This window comes from Rhodnius prolixus, unplaced genomic scaffold (genome assembly GCF_049639745.1).
Source record: "Rhodnius prolixus isolate KJV_2025 unplaced genomic scaffold, Rpr scaffold_5, whole genome shotgun sequence".
In the NCBI taxonomy this organism is placed as follows: Eukaryota; Metazoa; Arthropoda; class Insecta; order Hemiptera; family Reduviidae; genus Rhodnius; species Rhodnius prolixus.
Genome location: NW_027411624.1, coordinates 38,045,565 through 38,064,742, shown reverse-complemented (window position 1 = coordinate 38,064,742; position 19,178 = coordinate 38,045,565). Strand labels below are relative to the sequence as shown.

The following is a 19,178-nucleotide window of genomic DNA, read 5'->3' as shown; positions in this document are numbered from 1 at the left end:
AGTAAAAAGCATTGGAAAAAGTAGAAATCGTCTTCTACTTTCACTCGAACACTCCTGTTTTGTATTTGATAGTCACTATTTAGTATCTGTAAACGATAGTTAATAATATGGCCATTGCCATAGCATTCTACAGGAGTGATGCTGCTCCTGTATTTAATACTTAATATTAAGGCTAATGCTAGATTGTGCATATTGGGTCGATAAATTTCGAAAGACAAGAAGTAAATACCATTGAATTTAGGAGAAACTGCCCCCAGCAAGACTGCTGATCCACTTTTTCCAATGGTTTTTCTTTCTTGTTTCTTAAAATTAATTGACCTAGCTTACATAATCTACCCTTGGTCTTAAAATTAACTGTCAAATACGGAAACAAGTATTCCAATGAAATTACGAGAAATCTTCCACCTTTACCTATTGTTTTTACTTCTGGCTTTTCAAAATAGATCGGCACAATATGCACATTAGCCTTAATATTAACTAATAAACACAGGAGCAGTATCATTCCTGTACAGTTGGGTGAAAAGATCTACTTATTCCAATCGTTTTTCTTTTTTGATTCTCGAAATACATAGATTGACCTAGCGTATACAATCTAGCATTGCCCTTATTAGTATCTACCTTATACGGAAACATGAGTTATTCTAGTGAAATTATGAGTAATGTTCATCTTTTCTAATCGTTTTTACATCAGGTTTTTAAAATAGATCAAACTAGCTTACACAATCTAGCCCTGGTCTTAATAATTACGATCAAATACAAAAACTGGAGCGTTGAAGTGTAATTAGGAGAAAAATGAAAGATATTACTCATTTCGCATTTTTGAAATGATTTGACTAACCTGTATCATAATTCATCCATATTTTATTTAATAATTATTATTTCGTAGTGAAAATGCCATATTTTAAATTTCGTCCCCCCTCCCCGCATAAAATACATTTCAAAATTTTCAGTTCAAAAATATTGCTAGTAAAGAGTTAAAAAAAAAGAAAAAATTAAACGTGTAGAACCTTTAAACAAGTACTAGATTTTAATTATTTTAATTCACAATTTTTACATATGTATGTTTGACAATTTGTTAATATTTTGGATAACACCATGTAACCTCTCTATTGTTTGCTCAGTCGGGAAGTGTAGTGCCGCACGAGAGCGTAAGATAATGCGAAATCCCTACCTCTTAGCTTAGAAGGTTGAAAAACCGAAACCGGTAAAGGATAAATAAATACATCCTACTGCGGACAAAATTACAAATATTATTTTATACTACGGACGTAACCTGATCCACATCAGATTAGTAAATTCTTAAGCCTTTACGAAGACCTGTAAAAAGTAAAGTTCGAGAAATGTTAGCAGTAACGAAAACCACAAGTCAAGATTCTAGACGAGGAAGATGAGTATGATAAGCTTAATTCGTGTGTAGAACGAGTTAGACCTGAACATGACATTGACTACTTATATTACATTAACAGTATAACCGAGAGGTCATTAAAACAACAGATTTGGATTTAATAAAAAGAAACCTTATTTAATAATATTAAGTAATCTACCTCAATCTTTCCAGTCAAACTAGACGAGAATTCCTAATTTATCCATTAATTCTGGTACGTAACTTCTAATTAAAGGCAACTCTGTGAGTATTTTTCACATCTGGCTATTTATTCTTAGACTTAAGCAGAAATCTCAAACTTTCCAGTTAAACTAGAAGAGAATTCCTAATTTTCCATTAATTCTGGAACGTAACTTCTAATTAAAGTCTACACTAGGTGTACGATCCAACTATGTCTTAGTTATTACTATAGTGAATCAGAAATCAAATAGGGTTGTTCAAAACTAGACAAGAATTTCATGTTTTTCAATTATTTTGTAATCGATACATTTCACGTCTAGATTAGTTATTAAAACACTAAAGCAGAAATCTCATTAAGCGCAAGAATTAAAAGAAAAATATTTTTCTTTTTAACTTGTACTAGATTTCAATTATTTTTATTCATAATTTTTACATATGTTTGACGATTTGTTAATATTTTGGATAACACCACGTAACCTCCCTTATTCAGTCTGCTCATTTGTGTGTTCGGCCCTAGGAGAGCTGTGAAGTTGAAATCCTTACCCTCATCTTGTCATTCTTCGTGTACATGAAATTGACTACTATTATTACATTAACAGTATAACTGAGTATAACGAAACTTTTGTATTTATACATGATGGTGATTTCGGAATTCAGATGAAAATTAAATGGCTTCATAGATAGGACTGATAAGAAGTTACTAGCTCTGTGTTTTGCTGGTAATGTACTATTTCGTAACAAGAATGAAGAGGGTAGTAGTGCCTAAAGCAAGAGTAGAATGAGAAGTATTTGCTGGAGCAAGTGTGTGAACAAGACCTTTCCTTCTGTATCGGCTTCATAAGGTATTTTGCTTATCTTTATCACTTGGCCCTTTAATTTTTCACCTTTATATTAATATCCACCAAGCACTCGTTACAATTCAATTACTTTTTCTTGCCTATAATAATTACATGGTGTTACGATCAAGTAGAATGTGATTCAGTTTTAATCGGATATATTTGTTTTCGATAAATGTTTTTACGAATCGTCAAGTTTCGTGAGTAATGAAAATCAATTACGGAAAATTCAAATATTTATATTTAGTTACTTTTGGCCATCTAACTACAAATTTACTGAATCTGATTTTTCGTATTTTCTCTTGAACAGCATTTACGATTTCCTGTAAACAACGTACTTTCATTATGTTATTATGATTATTATGTATTGAAACATTTCTCTCAAAAAATTGATAAAAACTAAAAACTCTCTGTAATAAATAAAAGACTGCTATAGCAGCTGGTATGGAGCAATCTGTACTTTTACAGAAATCATGGGTACTTACTACCTTTACAATTGTCATCGAATTCAGTCTCCCTAATCAAATATCTTTAGGACAATAGTAAATGCTCTTCGGTTTGCATTGATCTTGCCATTCATATTGACCTCGAAATCTTTTATCCTCCATCTAGCAAAATCCTTATCCCCGATTTTTTATTATTGTTTTGAGGAAGCTCTTACACTTCTCTTAAAATACTTATAATATTTAACATGTATAATATTGAAGAATTACTTCATTATTATGTTTAAGGAAAAGTTTTATATTTAAAGAAAATTACAATACGTATGTTGTGACGAGAATTCGTGAATGCTCTCAACAGAATTTGTTAGTGTAGCTCATTAATGCATGGAGTAAACTTCGTAATGAATGTTATTTTCGAAGTTTGATTAAGTGTTTAGATTGTGTAGGCCTTTAATCGATCTTGTAGGTTACACCGAGTATTTTTTTTTTTAGTTTTATTTCCGCTTAAAGTTGATTAAACATTTTTTACGTATGTTTTTTACATATCATTAAATAATTGGGCAACTTATTCGGTGTAGCGAACCCTTAGTGTCAAATTTCTACCTATTTTCACCATTTCAATTCTACCTATCTATTTTCAGACAGCAATGTTTTTTTAATATTTTTGAGCTGTTATTTGCAAATTTTATTTCTATAATAATTTTTTGTCAGTATTGTGGTCAAGTTCAGAGTTTGGTAAAACGTAATCGCGATTCACGACTAATTTAGTCACAAACAGATAAACGTCCAATGAAAAGATTTAGGTTTTTAAAAAAAGATCAATTCTTTAGTTTAATCGTAGCCTTTATTTAATTTTCATAATATACATTAATTGTTAAATAATCACGAGATGTTTTTCTCGTGATTCTTAATCCTAGGTAAAACTCACTACACATTTTAATTATTTTAATTACAATAAATAATGTTGATTTTCAGGATTAAATACTGGGGTTTTCAGAGTACTGCCTATAAAACTGTCCATCAATGGAAGCCCAAGTGAAAAAGACGTAAAACATCAATCCAGCGTGAATATTCCTCCAAATTTGGATAGGAATCTATTTAAAAAAGGTTTGTAGTTATTATACGTAATATGCATGATTTTATCACTATTAGCTGGTTTGCCTTTGGGCTAGCAAAAGCTAAAATTTTGTTTATTGCATGTTTAAAAAAATATAAGTTTGTTTCTGATTAAAAAAAGTCTTAAAAAATTATTTTATTTAGTTTTCAATTTAATCTGTTAATTATTATGAAAAAGTAAAAATAAAACGAAAAAATGAATAATACTTTATTAATATTTCAAAATGACAAAAAGAAAAGTTAATGTTTAATTTAAATGTATAACATTAAACGTACATGTGAATGCATGATTTTTAATCAAATGAAACTCTTATACAGCCAGATTAAACTTTTTTTCAATAATAATAATTTCTTTATTGAATTCTAACTTTTTGTTAACTTAAATTTCGTGGAAAAAGTTATTTTATTTAAAAAAAGGTATTTTTCTTAAGACAAATAAACCTAATTGACAATAAAATAAAGGAATTATGAAGATTTAAATTGATTTCATTGGTATAAAAAAAGTAAATTCTTAAAATTCTGTTTATTAAAACATGTCAACTCTAGGTTTATTTCGTCCCAGTTCATTTATTTTGTAACAGAAGTATGTGATACTTCGTTACTAAGTCGTACCATTTTCTGGAATAAACGCATTGTGAATATTATAAAATTTTATTTTAAGCAAGTGAAGAGAATATTTTCCAAATATTTTTTTGAAATTCGTATTACTCCTACTTATGTTTAATGTAATATTTTTTTCAGTTCATGCAGTGCTACCATCAATGGGCTTGTCAACTTGCAGTCCCGTTAAGCTCAGCTTTTACCTGAGATGAACTTTTAAGGGTCCTTCTGTACTTACCGTTCATTATTTTTGGTGACTGAATCATAGTTTCAACAGGATGAAAAATTAATGCCAGTTTCAGTCATGATAAACTTCCAGCAGCACCTTCCAGAGTCCTTCTGTACTTCCAGCAGCACGACCATTATTAATATGAGGTTATTCGCATCCAGGTGAGTCTTATCTTATTATTTATTATGTTGAGGGTGATACAACAAGAACCAAAACTTTTTTTCATACAAATTATTCTTTTTTTTCTTTTCTATTTGAAAGAAGTTTTAATTTTTGTTGATTGGAGGTAGCAGTAATTTAATTGAAAAATTCAACATCAAGCATGCATGTGTATTCTGCATCAATTTCCAAACATATAAAACTATTTTTATTCGAGCTTACAATTTTTTAACTCATTTTCATACAAATAATTTCATCATAATAATGGTAGTAGATTGTGTGAGTTATATTTTTCCAATCAAATTACTTTTTTTCCTAAGAAATAAATGTGTATTTTAGAAATATTTTTCATTATCATTGAATGAAAAAGTTTAGGATTAAAAAAAAAACCATTCTTGAGTTCAATTACAGTATTCTTTATTTAATCTATATAATATACATAAATTGTTATAGATGTTTTACTTTAAACCAACCCCACCTGTACGATATACTAGTAGCTTAGAAATAAATAAGGACATAAGAACATTCACTATTCTTGGCCAAAGTAAATGTAGTTTCCTATTTTAAATTTAATTTTCTTCACTGGTAGTTCCAAAACAGGCCAACCCTACCTGTACGATAAACTAGAGGCTTAGAAATAGATAAGGAGGTAAGAACATCATTATTCATGGCCAAAGTAAATGTAGTTTCCCATTTTAAATTAAATTTTCTTCACTGGTAGTTCCAAAGCAGGCCAACCCTGCTTCTGTTCTGATAATCTGTTCAAGAAATAATTTATTTTGGATCTTAATGATCCAAAATAAATCGTAAGTTCAAGATTGTAAGGCTTACAATCGTAAGTTCCACAATTATTAATGGAGCGTAGCATTTTGAGTTTGTTACTAAGAACTATTTAAATAGAAGCCTCCTCTTAGAAAGTACAAGGTTCATTAGTTCAAAGATTAGAAGTGGCATTCTAAGGTTAAACTAGGTACCTTTTAAATTAGGTACAAATAATCTATACTCCCTTTGTCTTTTAAATGACGTAGGATGGTTGCATGTACGCGCTATGGTGATATTAAAAGTAAATAGTTTAATAAAAAAAAAATGTATTGGTTGAAGAAATGATAAATCTTGTCAATGGAGCTGACTAGATCGCGTTGATAAATTATGTAGAGGCTTACCAGCTTCGAGAGAAGTTGTTAAATGTACACGTATAATGACTAATTTGTCTGCTATACATTATATTAGACTGATGTAAAACGATCAGGCAACATTTCAGAGTCTAAATTGCAAAAAACGGTTTACAATAATCAATTAAAAACCTGTTTATTTATCCGTGTGGTTTTTATAATAGAGCTCAATTTTTTCTAGATCCAGTTCTCTTCGCTGATTCGAAGATACCATGGTGACCATTTATCACAGGACGTCTCACATGAGTTGAAGTAATTCGCACTCCTTACTGCGTTATATTCAATTAAGGAAACTATTATTACGTTATCTTATGGACCTGTTCTTCAGGTAAATTTATCTATTATTTAATTTTGGCTACACTCGACACTTACATACGACTACCTTACACTCACATTTAACGATGCTGGCGACTCTCTAGACATCTATATAGGACTACTTTGCACTCGCAATTAACCATGCTGGCGACTCTCATGACTTATATAGGACGCCTTGCACTCCCGTTTAACCATGTTGGTGACTCACTAGACCTACACTGCCGCTCAAAAGTTTAAGACCACCTGTTATTTATATTAATTAATAAGTTTTAATCACTCAAAACCCTAATTACACCCACGATAGGCATACGTACAATGGCGGTGCTTCAAAAGACGTGTATAAGATTGTAACTGACGACGAATCATGGATATATGCGTACGAGCCGAAAACTAGACAGCAGTCGACTGTATGGGTGTTTCAAGATGAACCAAATCCAACAAAAGTTGTTCGCGCTCGAAGCACTTCGAAACAAACGGTCGCCTGTTTTTTCGGAAAAACTGGTCATGTGACAACAGTGCCTTAAGAGCAGCGGTTCTCAACCTGTCGGTCGCGACCCCGGCGGGGGTCGAACGACCAAAACACAGCGGTCGCCTAAAGCCATCGGAAAATACATATTTCCGATGGCTTTAGCCGCTGAGAAGCCGCGCTACCGTCTGCAGCAGCACTATTCAGCTGTAAAGCACGCCGTTATAGCCGTTAATGTTATTTATTGGAATTAGTAATCAATATTTCTCAATATATAATTTAAATATTGTTTTTTTGATTAATCTCTATGTTTAAATTATGTTTGATTTGTAGCAATGAGAATACATAATGGATATCAGGTATTTACATTCCGAATCGTAACTGTAGCAAAATTACTGTTATGAAGTAGCCACCAAAATTATTTTTTGGTTTGGGGTCTCCGCAACATAAGGAACTGTATTGCGGGGTCACGGCGTTAGAAAGGTTGAAAACCACTGCTTTAGAGGAACGTAGAACGGTCAATTCTAAATGGTACACAACCATTTGTTTGCCGGAAGTCTTCTATGAAATAAGGAAAACAAACAAGCGCCGTCGGATCATTCTTCATCAAGACAATGCCAGCTGTCTGTCACACATCTCGTCTAACAACTGACTATTTGAGCACTCAAAAAATCGAATTAATGGGTCATCCGCCGTTCAGTCCTGATTTGGCACCAAATGACTTCTTTTATTTTCCGAAAGTCAAGAATAAATTACGTGGACAACGATTTTCGTCGGCAGAAGAAGCCGTTGATGCATTCAAAAACCATGTTTTGGAGGTGTCTCAAGCGGAATGAAAGGATGCTTTGACAAGTGGTTCGAACGTATGCAGAAGTGTACGAGTATAGATCATAAAGGAGAATATTTTGAAAAACAATAAAGTCATTAAAACTGTCCGGTAGGACAGTTGTATAAGGGTTGACCATCAAAAACTGCACGAAAAAGTGTAACGTTGAAAAACACCCAACTTTGACAATTTTTTTCTATTTTTCTATAAAAGATAAAATTCCCAAATTTTCTTTAAATCTTACTCCAAATTCTCCTTTATAACTATAATTTTTTTGCAACCACCCAGATCTAATAGGTTTCGAGAAAAAAGTTGCCGAAAATGAGCAAAAACGGCTTTTTCAAAAAATGTTCTTGTTCTTGTTCTTCTTCTTCTTGTTGTTCTTGTTGTTACCTTTTTTGTAAACAACGTAGCGCCTAAACGCGTGAACCGATTTTCATGAATGAGGTGTCATTCGATTCGGAACTTTATGTAGATGTGCCTTTTGGGGGTCTCGGCCCTGTACATCGAATGGGAGAGGAGTTAGCCCCCTTTATGTAAGGCCCCCTCCAAAATTATTATTACTAATTACTCTGTAAATCTTGGCCCTATTTTGATAAAATTTGGTAGGATGATAGGGTTAGGGCTCCCCTACCTAACAATAAAGCGACGATCTGCTCTTACACTTGTTAAGGGGAAGTATAGCAATCGTTTCAAATTATCGACACGTGAACCGATTTTCATTTTCAATGACAAATTACTGTTTTTTTATTATTAGGCTCAAAATATAAATAGTGCCCCTCGTATATTGAACTGTGTACTTCTGTTAACATATATTAAAGCTTCATTGTTGAAAAACAATGTTAGTTTGTGTTATTTATTCCAAAATATATCGAATATTCTCAAAAAATTGAGGTGGTCCTAAACTTTTGACCGGCAGTGTACATACGACTACCTTACACTCACATTTAACCATGCTGGCGACTCTCCAGACATCTATATAGGACTACCTTACACTCACATTTAACGATGTTGGCGACTCTCTAGACATCTATATAGGACTACATTGCACTTACAATTAACCTTGCTGGTGACTCTCAGGACTTATATAGGACCGCCTTGCACTCACATTTAACCATGTGGTGACTCTCTAGAGCTACATAGAACTACCTTACACTCACATACTTAACCATACTGGTGACTCTCTAGACCTATATAGAGACTAACTTACACTTATCTTTTACCATGATGACGACTCACAAGACTTATTTAGGATTGCTGTACAATCACAATTAACCATGATAATGACTCTCAAGACCTAAATAGAATTACGTTTGACTTACATTTAATCATGCTGGTAAGATATATAAATCTACGTTATACCATTTAAATTATTAAATTATTTAAATTATTTTTCATCGTGTCAAATGTAACCTATTTATGTATTGGCTCACATTTTTATTAATTTATCTACTATACACCACTTTAAGTATCAATTAATAACTTATTGTCTACCTTTGCGAATTAAATATATTATAAACACAATGAAAAAAGCAAACAATATATATTCTGATGAATATATATTTATATATTTTGGAATTCAGTTCCCAGTCTCTACCAAGGTTAAGTGTTTGTAAGGCAGCCCTATAAAGGTCTCGACAGTCACCAGCATGGTAAAATGTGTGCGCGAGTTAGGAATATATGTCATGAGAGTCATCAGCATGGTAAAATGTGTGTGCGAGTTAGGAATATATGTCATGAGAGTCACCAGCATGGTAAAATGTGTGTGCGAGTTAGGAATATATGTCATGAGAGTCACCAGCATGGTGAAATATGTGTGCGAGTTAGGAATATATAAGTCATGAGAGTCACCAGCATGGGAATATATAAGTCATGAGAGTCACCAGCATGGGAATATATAAGTCATGAGAGTCATCAGCATGGTGAAATATGTGTGCGAGTTAGGAATATATGTCATGAGAGTCACCAGCATGGTAAAATATGTGTGCGAGTTAGGAATATATGTCATGAGAGTCGCAAGCATAGTTAAATGTGAAGAAGTCATGAGAGCCGTTAGCATTAGATATGAGTGCAAGGTCGTACATATGTCATGTGAGTCGCCAGCATGCTTAAATGTTTGTGCAAGTTAGGAATATATAAGTCAAGTGAGTCGCCAGTTGGTTAAATCTGAGGAAATCATGAGAGTTGTTAGCATGGTTAAATGTTTGGAAATCATGAGAGTCGTTAGCATGGTTATATATGAATGCAAGGTGGTATATATGTCATGAGAGGCGCCAGCATGGTTAAATGTTTGGAAGTCATGTGAATCGTTAGCATAGTTAGATATGAATGCAAGGTCGTGTATATGTCATGAGAGTGGTTGGCATGGTTAAATGTTTGGAAGTCATGTGAGTCGTTGGCATGGTTAGATATGAATGCAAGGTCGTGTATATGTCATGAGAGTGGTTGGCATGGTTAAATATGAAGAAGTCATGAGAGTTGTTAGCATAGTTGAATGTTTGAAAGTCATGAGAGTGGTTAGCATGGTTAAATGTTTGGAAGTCATGTGAGTCGTTAGCATGGTAAAACAGGGCATGGGAGCGATCTAGCGGCAGTTTGCTGAATGTTTCTTGGTTGCCATGGTGATGGGACGCGTTGCTATGGTGATATGTGTTCCAGAGGGTATATAAGAAAGTTCGTCGCGGGGGTGGGGTAGGGCGGGGAGAATAGTTGCTTTCTGACCGCCGAAGCGACAACATCTTCATAACCATTACACTAACCATCATGATTCTTTGGGAGAGAGGTGTCGACAAGAATATCGATGTTTTTGGAGTGACGAGCGAGAGCGATACCCCCCTTCATCACTCAAGTCGTACTGAAGAAAATTTGTTTATGTGTACGTATATATACTACAGGTAACAGCTGTGCTACCTGGTGGTCATTTTTAGAACTACTAACTGTCAAAGTTGTTTACATATGTAAACAAACTACCAAACTTACCTGTTTAGTGGCGCCTGTCCTAGCGGATTTTTTTAGAACTAATTTTTATTAACTTTTTTGATGTTTTGCGAACTCTTACGCATTTTTTTAGTACTAATTTTTAATTTTTTATCTTTTTCGATATTTAGCGTCCTCTGCCGGATTTTTCTTGAACTAATTTTTTATTTTTGTTTTTTGTTCCATTTTTCCTTGTTTTTAGTTTTTTACTTTTTTAGCACTTCTTTTTGCTTTTTTAATAATTTTTCTTTGTACAATATTAGAATATAAAATTAAGACTATGTAAAATAATATTAAGTCTATGTAAAAAATAGGTATTCAAATAAATAGATTTTTTTAAAAATTAAAGTGTTTTCTTTATTCTCAACCAAGATGTACATTATCTTTACAAAAGTACAAGTTTCATATAATTAATTATATTGTGACATAAACTTACATAGTGTAACGAAGTTGACCTGGGCATAGAAGAAAGGCCTAGATTGTTCTAGGGGTTGAGCGATCAAAGTCAGTAACAGGCCGCCACTGCATAAACAAAAGGGCGGTATCTACCTGTGGTAGAGAAGAAAGGCCTAGATTGTTCTAGGGGTTAAGCGACCAAAGTCGGTATCAGGCCACCACTGTGTAGACAAAAGGGCCGGTCTTTACCTGAACTAGAAAGGAAAGGGCTAGATTGTTCAAGGAGTTAGTGACAGGTAGGAGCGAGACAGAGAGTAGGAAGAGGGCGGCCCCAGCTGAGGTGGTGGCAGTATGTGTTTTCCAGCCAATGAGCGTCAGGAGGGCGTGGAAACCTATGCTCAGAGAGTTGGAGGAGGGCAGTCCTAGTTGGAGGGAGGCACGCAGTTAAAAGGAGGCAGACACAGCTGGAGGGTGAGTTTTTAAGAAGAGTTCTTAGTCAGCTGTAATCAAGTGCAGTTAGTTATTAGAGTTCTAGAGTTTAGAGTTTTTAGTCAAGTTGTGGAGAGACACTTTGGAAGGGATAGTTTTTGAGAGAATCAGTGTTGCGGAGTGCTTCAGTGGTAGCTAGTTGGGCAATTAGTCAGTTGATGAGTAAAGCTGTGTTAGTGCAGCTGAGACTAGTGCAATTCGGTGCAGTGCGGACCAGTGGTCAGTCGGGGAACAGTTTTGTGGCGTTACGTAGTGAGTAAGTAACAGTAAACTGTTGTGACTGTTGTAAATGGTGACTGTAATGAATAGCGTTAGTTGCTAGTAAATGTTAATGTGAGTAAAGGTAATGTGTTAATAAATCAGGTTATTACTTACAACTTTAGCAAGTTTTATTATTAATCAAACCCACATATTATTTAATAACTAGTGGCAGGCACTAGTTGTGTAAGTAAAGTTCTTTCTTAGTAAAAGGACAAGAAAAACTTTACATTGGTGTCCAGAAGTGGGATATAGTAAAACCGCTAGACGAGTAAGTGTTGATTTTATTAGATCGGGTAAATTGCTGGAAGTTCTAGAAAACCGACGAGTGTTGTATGCCCGTGAGTACTAAGGAGCCCAGCATGGAAGAGTTAATAGCAATGATGAAGGAGATAAAAGAAGATCATAGGAAGTGGAAAGACGAAATGATAGAAGATATGAGAAACTGGCGGAACGAGATGAAAACAGGCCATGACGGAATAAAAGGTGAAATAAAAAGAGAAGTAAACGACATACCTGAAGGAATGAAGGCCGGACCAAACAAGGGCCAAGAAGCAAAGAACATACAAGAGGAACATGAAGGCAGCAAGGATGATGCAGATAGCAGGTCAGACTTAGAAGGTGACCAGTTTAAAGGAGGACGTAGCCATGTAGAAGTTCAGAAAGCTGCGTGGGAAGAAGAAAGAATAGAAAACTGCAGCGAAAAGGAAGACAAAGATCAAGGTAAGAGAACCATTGTTCAAGCAGGAGTGGAATGGAGCCCTGAAGCGACCAGGGAGGGACCACTTCTGGGTGAGGACACGGGGTCTGTGCTCAAGTGTCAGGGAGAACCGGTCCGGAAAGAGCTTGCACCCAGCAGTAGGGACGTACAGAGCTACTGTGCCCAGCGGAATTCGCTCGCCATCGAAGTGGACATTTTCAGAATGTAAAATAAAGTATATGTACTATTTTCTCACCTGTCTGATAAGTGGCGCCCTCTGGCGGATTTTTTGGAACTAATTTTTATTTAATTTTTTTTTACCTTCATTCCTTTACTATTTTTAGTTTTTCTGTTACTTTTTAACGTTTTTCAGCAATTCTTTTTGTATTTTATTGATGTATATGTGATATCTTTCGCATAATAGAATGTAAACTATGAAGTCTATGTAAAAACAAAATAGGTATGCAAATAAATGATTTTATTTTTTCAAATTAAAGGTTTTTACTTATTTTCCTACTAAATAATACTTTTTTTTTCTTGTTAACATGCTTTAGAAATAATAAATAATGGTTAAGATTACCTAAAATAGAATTCCACAAATTAACAGGATAGGTTTTAATTCAAATTTGGGAGTGCTGCTGGATGTAAGGAAGGACCATGCTCAAGAATAGCCAGCAAAGGGCAGAAAGGGTCTGATCAAAGGCACTGGATGAAGAGAAATACATATTACATTTTAAAACACATAACTTTTATATTGAAACCTTTTTAATGCAATCTTGATATTGAAACATAAGATGAAGTTGAGTCATGGCCTCTAAAACAGTCCACTATATGGGACCCAAGACTTCAAAATAAACAATTACATTGCAACAGAATAACTAATTTTGTAGATATATTTATGACATAGAAGTAAAGGAGATTTAATCATCTGAGTGAGCTTCATAATCAAACACATAATTAATATTACGTTACAGGTTGGTATTACATAAGCCAGGACAAAAGTAATTTATCACACTTCTCTTGAGCATATATAAGACAAACCAAACATATTATCACTTTTATATATAATAATTTTAATAGCATTATCTGATAATTTATCAAATACCTATGGGGAAAAATTGTTTTAAAGATCTTAATTTTTCTGTGAAATAATAATTAATTAAACTTAAAGACTGCAGAGGAAGGGGAGCAAAATGAAGAGTAAAAAGTAGGAGCTAAAAGGGACTTATCATTTATAAGCGTTGAAATATGGCGTACAGAGAACCAATGAACTTTGAGGTGTCCCAGCCATGCAAATGCTATTTTATGTAAGATTAAGAACTTACTTGTCTTTTAACCAATTTTGCACTTAGTTTCCTTATTTTTGTAGAATATTAGCTTCATTATTCTGTCTCAGATAGTGTCTTTGGAAGTAAGGAATAACTGCGTATTCTTTGACCCAACGTTAGTTACTACTTATTTTACTGTGACTGCAGTTTACCTCTCTAACCTAGACAATAGTTGCTATCCGACCAACGAAGCGACCACATCTCCCTAACCATTACCCAACATCATGATTTTTTGGAAGACACGTGATGAGTGTTAGACTAGATTAGATAACATTGTTAGGAGCGACGAGCGATCTGTCCCCTTGCATTATTCAAGTCGTACTGACGAGAATTTTTTTTTTGCTGGCGTATATATAGAGGAAGGTTACAGCACTGGTGTCTGATAGCTACTTCTGGAACTATTTTTCATCTAATAAATGGCCTTCTGACGGATTTTTTTTGGAACTTATTTTTTATTTTTTTACCTTAATTTCTTAATTATTTTAAGTTTCTCGTGATATTTTTAAACGTTTTTAGCAATTCTTTTTGTATTGTATTGATTTAAATGTATATCTTTCGCATAATAGAATGTGAAGTCTATGTAAAAACAAAATAGGAATGCAAATAAATAATTATTTTTTTTCAAATTAAAGGTTGTTATTTATTCTCCTACTAAATAATACTTTTTATGTTCACTTTAAGTCAAAAAATCATCAAATAAGATTGTGATACAAACATGCAATTTACCTATACCTAAATAATACATTTTTTAAGTAATTGATTCATAAGAAAAATTGTTTGTACATACTCATTTGATCGATGTTTTCTCAGCGACTTTTTCATTTCCACTTCAGATGATGAACTGTTTTACAGTTATTGGCTCACAGTATTGGCTGTTTTCAATCTGAAAATCATTATTCAATGAAATAAACAGTTTATAGATTTATTCTTAAATTAAAAGCATTCAATTCAATGATACTACAACATAAAACGCAACCATTTGTTCAAGATAAATTTGTATCTTTCAAAAATTTAAGAAATAAATAAAATATGAATGCTGATATTTTAGTTTAAATATTTTAAACGGATCAATCTTTTGGAACGTATTCGTAGCATTGTAAAACATTAAATTATTTTAACATAAATTACGTTGCGATTTATGCACTTGTACTACTAAACTTGTTTAAGTCAAGCTGCCATAAATTTAAATCATTAGTTTATTAGATTTGTCAACCAAAATAAACGATCTTTCAAGTTCAATTTTGTTCATTTAATTCATAAAAGCTAAAGAAACACATTTAATATCTATAACTATCATGAAATATTATTCATATAATGAAATAAATGTGTATGCAAATAACAATAATTTTGCCAAGAAAGGATTTTGCTAGATGGAGGATAAAAGATTTTGAGGTCATTATGAATGTTAAGATCAAACCGAAGAGCATTTACTATTTTTCAAAAGATATTTAATTGGGGAGACTGCATTCGTTGACAATTGGAAAGGTAGTACCCCACGATTTCTGTCAAATTTCAGATTGGCAATCTCTGAAGATTGCTCCATTCTAGATGCTATAGCCGACTTATTTATTACAGAGAGTTTTTAGTTTTTATCAATTTTTCAAGAGAAATTTTTCAATACATGCGCTAGATCATAATAATATAATGACAGTATGTTGTTTACAGGAAATCGTAAATGTTATTAAAGAGAAAATACGAAAAATCAGAGTCAGTAAATTTTTAGTTAGGATGAAAGATTTTCGCCAAAAGGAGCCATTAAACTAAGTATAAAAACAAATGATTTATTATTTATTTTCATCACACACGAAACTTCGACTATTAGTAAAAACATTTATCGAAAACAAATAATCCCCTTGAAAACTGAATAACATTCTACTTGATATTCACACCTTGTAATTATTGTGGGTAAGAAAAAGTAATTAAAGGGCCAAGAGATAAAGATAAGCAAAATACCTTATGAAGCAGGTACAAAAGGAAAGGTCTTGTTCACACACACTTGCTCCAGCAAGTACTTCTCATTCTACTTCTGCTTCTAGGCACTACTACCCTCTTCATTCTTTCTGTTGAGAGCATTCACGAATTCTCGTCACAACACACGTATTGAAATTTTCTTTAAATATAAAAACTTTTCCTTAAACGTAATAATGAAGCAATTCTTTATTATTATACATACATGTTAAGTATTTTAAGATAACCCACAAAACAATAATGAAAAATCAGGGAAAAAGGATTGTGCTAGATGGAGGATAAAAGATTTATAGGTCAATATGATTTTTATCGAAGAGCATTTACTATTATCCTAAAGATATTTGATTAGGGAGACTGAATTCGATGACAATGTAATAAATACCCCATGATTTCTGTAAAAGTACAGATTGCTCCATACCAGCTGCTATAGCAGTCTTTTATTTATAACAGAGTTTTTCGTTTTTATCAATTTTTCAAGAGAAATGTTTCAATACATGCTCTAGATCATAATATAATGAAAGTACTCTGTTTACAGGAAATCGTAAATGCTGTTCAAGAGAAAATACGAAAAATCAGATTCAGTAAATTTGTAGTTAGGTGGCCAAAAGTAACTAAATATAAATATTTTAATTTTCCCTTATTGATTTTCATTACACACGAAACTTGACGATTCGTCAAAACATTTATCAAAAACAAATATATCCCTTTAAAACTGAATAACATTGCAATTAAACTGTTGTACTAAACTTGTTTAAGTCAAGCTGCCATAAATTTAAATCCTTAGTTCATTAGGTTTGTCAACCAAAATAAACGATTTATCTAGTTCAATTTTGCTAAAGAAAGACGATTACCACATTTTCCAATGGCTTTTGCTTCTTGTTTTTCAAAATAGAACAAGATAATTTGCACAATCTTGCAATGGCTTATCAAACACGGAAACAGCTGGATTCATGTGAAATAAAGAAATGAATTCAACTTTTTCTACTGAATTATGCTTTTTATTTTTTAAAATAGATCGACCCTTCTTTTGTAATTTAGCATTGACCTTATTATTAATTATCAAATACGAAGTTGCTGCATCTCAGTGAAATTATTTTTATTTTTTTGTATTGTATTTTCAATCAAATTAATTTTATTAATAAACAGCAAGTGTATTTTTTGGAAATTTATTTCATTTATTGAATGAAAAGGTTTCAGTACTTTATCAATTATTATAGGTGTTTTCCTTAATTCAAGGTAAAATTTAAAAGCAATGCAATTTAATTAAATAGGACTTCCTTTCACTCACAATTATTGCACTTAATTGGTTAAATGTGAGTGAAGGGAGGTCCCATATAAGTCTCGTGAGTCACCAGTCGAATGAAGTTTTCCCAAACTCTGTAAAGATTTTATTAAACTTATTGTAAAAAAGTTTATAACTTATTTTTAAATAATAAAAAAAATTAATAATATTGTATTTATTTTTCCTTTTAATCCCTTAAATAATAAGAAATTAAAAATGATTAAAAAAAAAAAATTGAAAAAAGAAAACAAAAAAAATAGTTAAAAAAGGCCTCCAAAGTCGAGAAAGAGAAATCTAATCGTTAAAACATTGATTACTCTGCTACCTAGGAGTGTCAGTACAAACTGCAGTTCATTCGTTATTAACTGAATAGTTTATATTAATTATTATGTAGCTCAAGCTTTTTCATTAATTACAAAATATACAGTTGGTTGGCATTATGAATGAGTTAATTATTGATACCGGAAGTAAGCTAAAAGAAATTGGTTTATGCTGAGAGAAATGCATAAAATGTTTTTTGCTTGTCGAGTGTGCAATAGTACTGCCAGACTATATAAGTAAGTGATTTTTCCAGGGTGGGAGGGTGGGGCGATTATACTTCAGAATAATAATCATTTTTGCTAAATATGTCTGTAATTTGATGTTTGGAACATTTTTTAATAATTATAGAAGATTTGAAAATCTTGACAGTTGTAAATACAGTTTTAGTGCTACCTGGTGGTAGATATGTAAACTAAAATGTGTTTATATAGTTAACAAGTCCAGTAAGTGCTGCTACCTTCTGGTTATTTCTTAAATTATACTTCAGAATAATAATTATTTTTACTAAATATGTCTGTAATTTGATGTTTGGAACATTTTTTTCATAATTATAGAAGAACTTTCACGTATGTTTATGATACTGATTTTTAGACTAGACAGACATAAGTTATCATACCTTTTTCGTATTTGATTGGAATATTTTACATTATAATTCTTTATTTTTGACCAGACAGACATAATATGTTATGATACCTTTCACATTTGATGATGTGAGACTAAAGTAAGATATGTATGTTTATGGTGACGAGCGACAGAGCGATATACCCTCCTTCAACACTCAAGTCGTACTGAAGAGAAATCTTGACAGTTGTAAATACAGTTTTAGTGCTACCTGGTGGTAAATATGTAAACTAAAATGTGTTTATATAGTTAACAGGTCCAGTAAGTGCTGCTACCTTCTGGTTATTTCTTAAACTAATTATTCATTTTTTATTTTCAACTTTTTCCAATGGTTTATACTTCTTGATTTTCAAAACAAAAATTACAGTAAAATTAAGAGACTATTTTCATTTTTCCAAATGTTTTTTTATTTAACAGTGTTATTTAAATTTTAATGTATTTAAAAGCGTTTATTTAACAATAAATCTGTACAAACATGTTAATAAAACATCTTGTCTGTTCGCTATCGAAGATTTTTAAATTTTTCTTCTTTTTTTTTTCCTGAGATGAAAAGGAGAATAAATAAGATTCTTTTTTTAAATTTATAGTGTTTTTTTTGTTTTTTTATGAAGCAAACAAATTAAACATTTTATTAAAAACATAGAACATGCAATTTGAAGTAAAAATTATAATATTAGACTGTGAAATTAACGTACATATTACATATAGTAACTACATAATACTTGCTTTATTAATTGATTCTTTACAAAAATTTCCTAGGATAGATGATTTACGTTTATTTCACTTGAGCATCTATTGATGAACAGTTTTGCAGGCAGTACTCCAGTATTAGAGGTATTTAATCTGAAAATAAACATTATGTGCAATCAACAATATTTATGTACTTTAAATAATTTGTTTTTACTGAGTTTAGCTTGAATTAAGAACATAGGAAAAAAGAAAACATTTACAATAATTGATTATGTATTCATAAAAATTAAATAAATGTAACTGCAATAAAACTAAAGCATTGATATGAAAGTTTAAATCATTTTTAAAAGAACCTAACCCTTTCTTTCAAATAAAATGAAATATATTTTCAAAAAACATAATTATTATTTATCAAAAAGATTA

General features: G+C 32.1%; 1 protein-coding gene and 1 long non-coding RNA gene across 4 annotated transcripts; one reads left to right on the top strand and one right to left on the bottom strand.

The window, feature by feature from the left end:
* The first annotated feature begins 1,084 nt into the window (after positions 1–1,084).
* LOC141458405 (uncharacterized) lies at positions 1,085–14,885 on the top strand. Of its 3 annotated transcripts, none has more exons than XM_074136350.1 (5): positions 1,085–1,627; positions 2,222–2,406; positions 3,819–3,950; positions 4,701–4,949; positions 6,301–14,885. In XM_074136350.1, exon 5 carries the CDS (start codon positions 12,181–12,183, stop codon positions 12,772–12,774), a length of 594 nt encoding a protein of 197 aa, XP_073992451.1. In that variant the 5' UTR covers positions 1,085–1,627; positions 2,222–2,406; positions 3,819–3,950; positions 4,701–4,949; positions 6,301–12,180; the 3' UTR covers positions 12,775–14,885. The 3 variants fall into 3 exon arrangements, 2 of the variants coding, with proteins under 2 accessions (XP_073992451.1, XP_073992450.1); XR_012460916.1 differs by having other exon boundaries at positions 1,089–2,406; positions 6,301–6,447; positions 13,153–14,885; XM_074136349.1 differs by having other exon boundaries at positions 1,085–2,406.
* Positions 14,117–16,505, bottom strand: LOC141458412 (uncharacterized). The gene is made up of 2 exons (XR_012460934.1): positions 15,827–16,505; positions 14,117–14,756 (listed from the first exon to the last, which is right to left on the bottom strand). It is a non-coding gene; the product is annotated as an uncharacterized lncRNA (long non-coding RNA).
* Positions 16,506–19,178: the final 2,673 nt, after the last annotated feature.

What these genes read in the sequence shown, in the direction of transcription:
- LOC141458405 (XM_074136350.1), top strand. Translation starts at nt 12,181, where the DNA reads ATGCCCGTGAGTACTAAGGAGCCCAGCATGGAAGAGTTAATAGCAATG.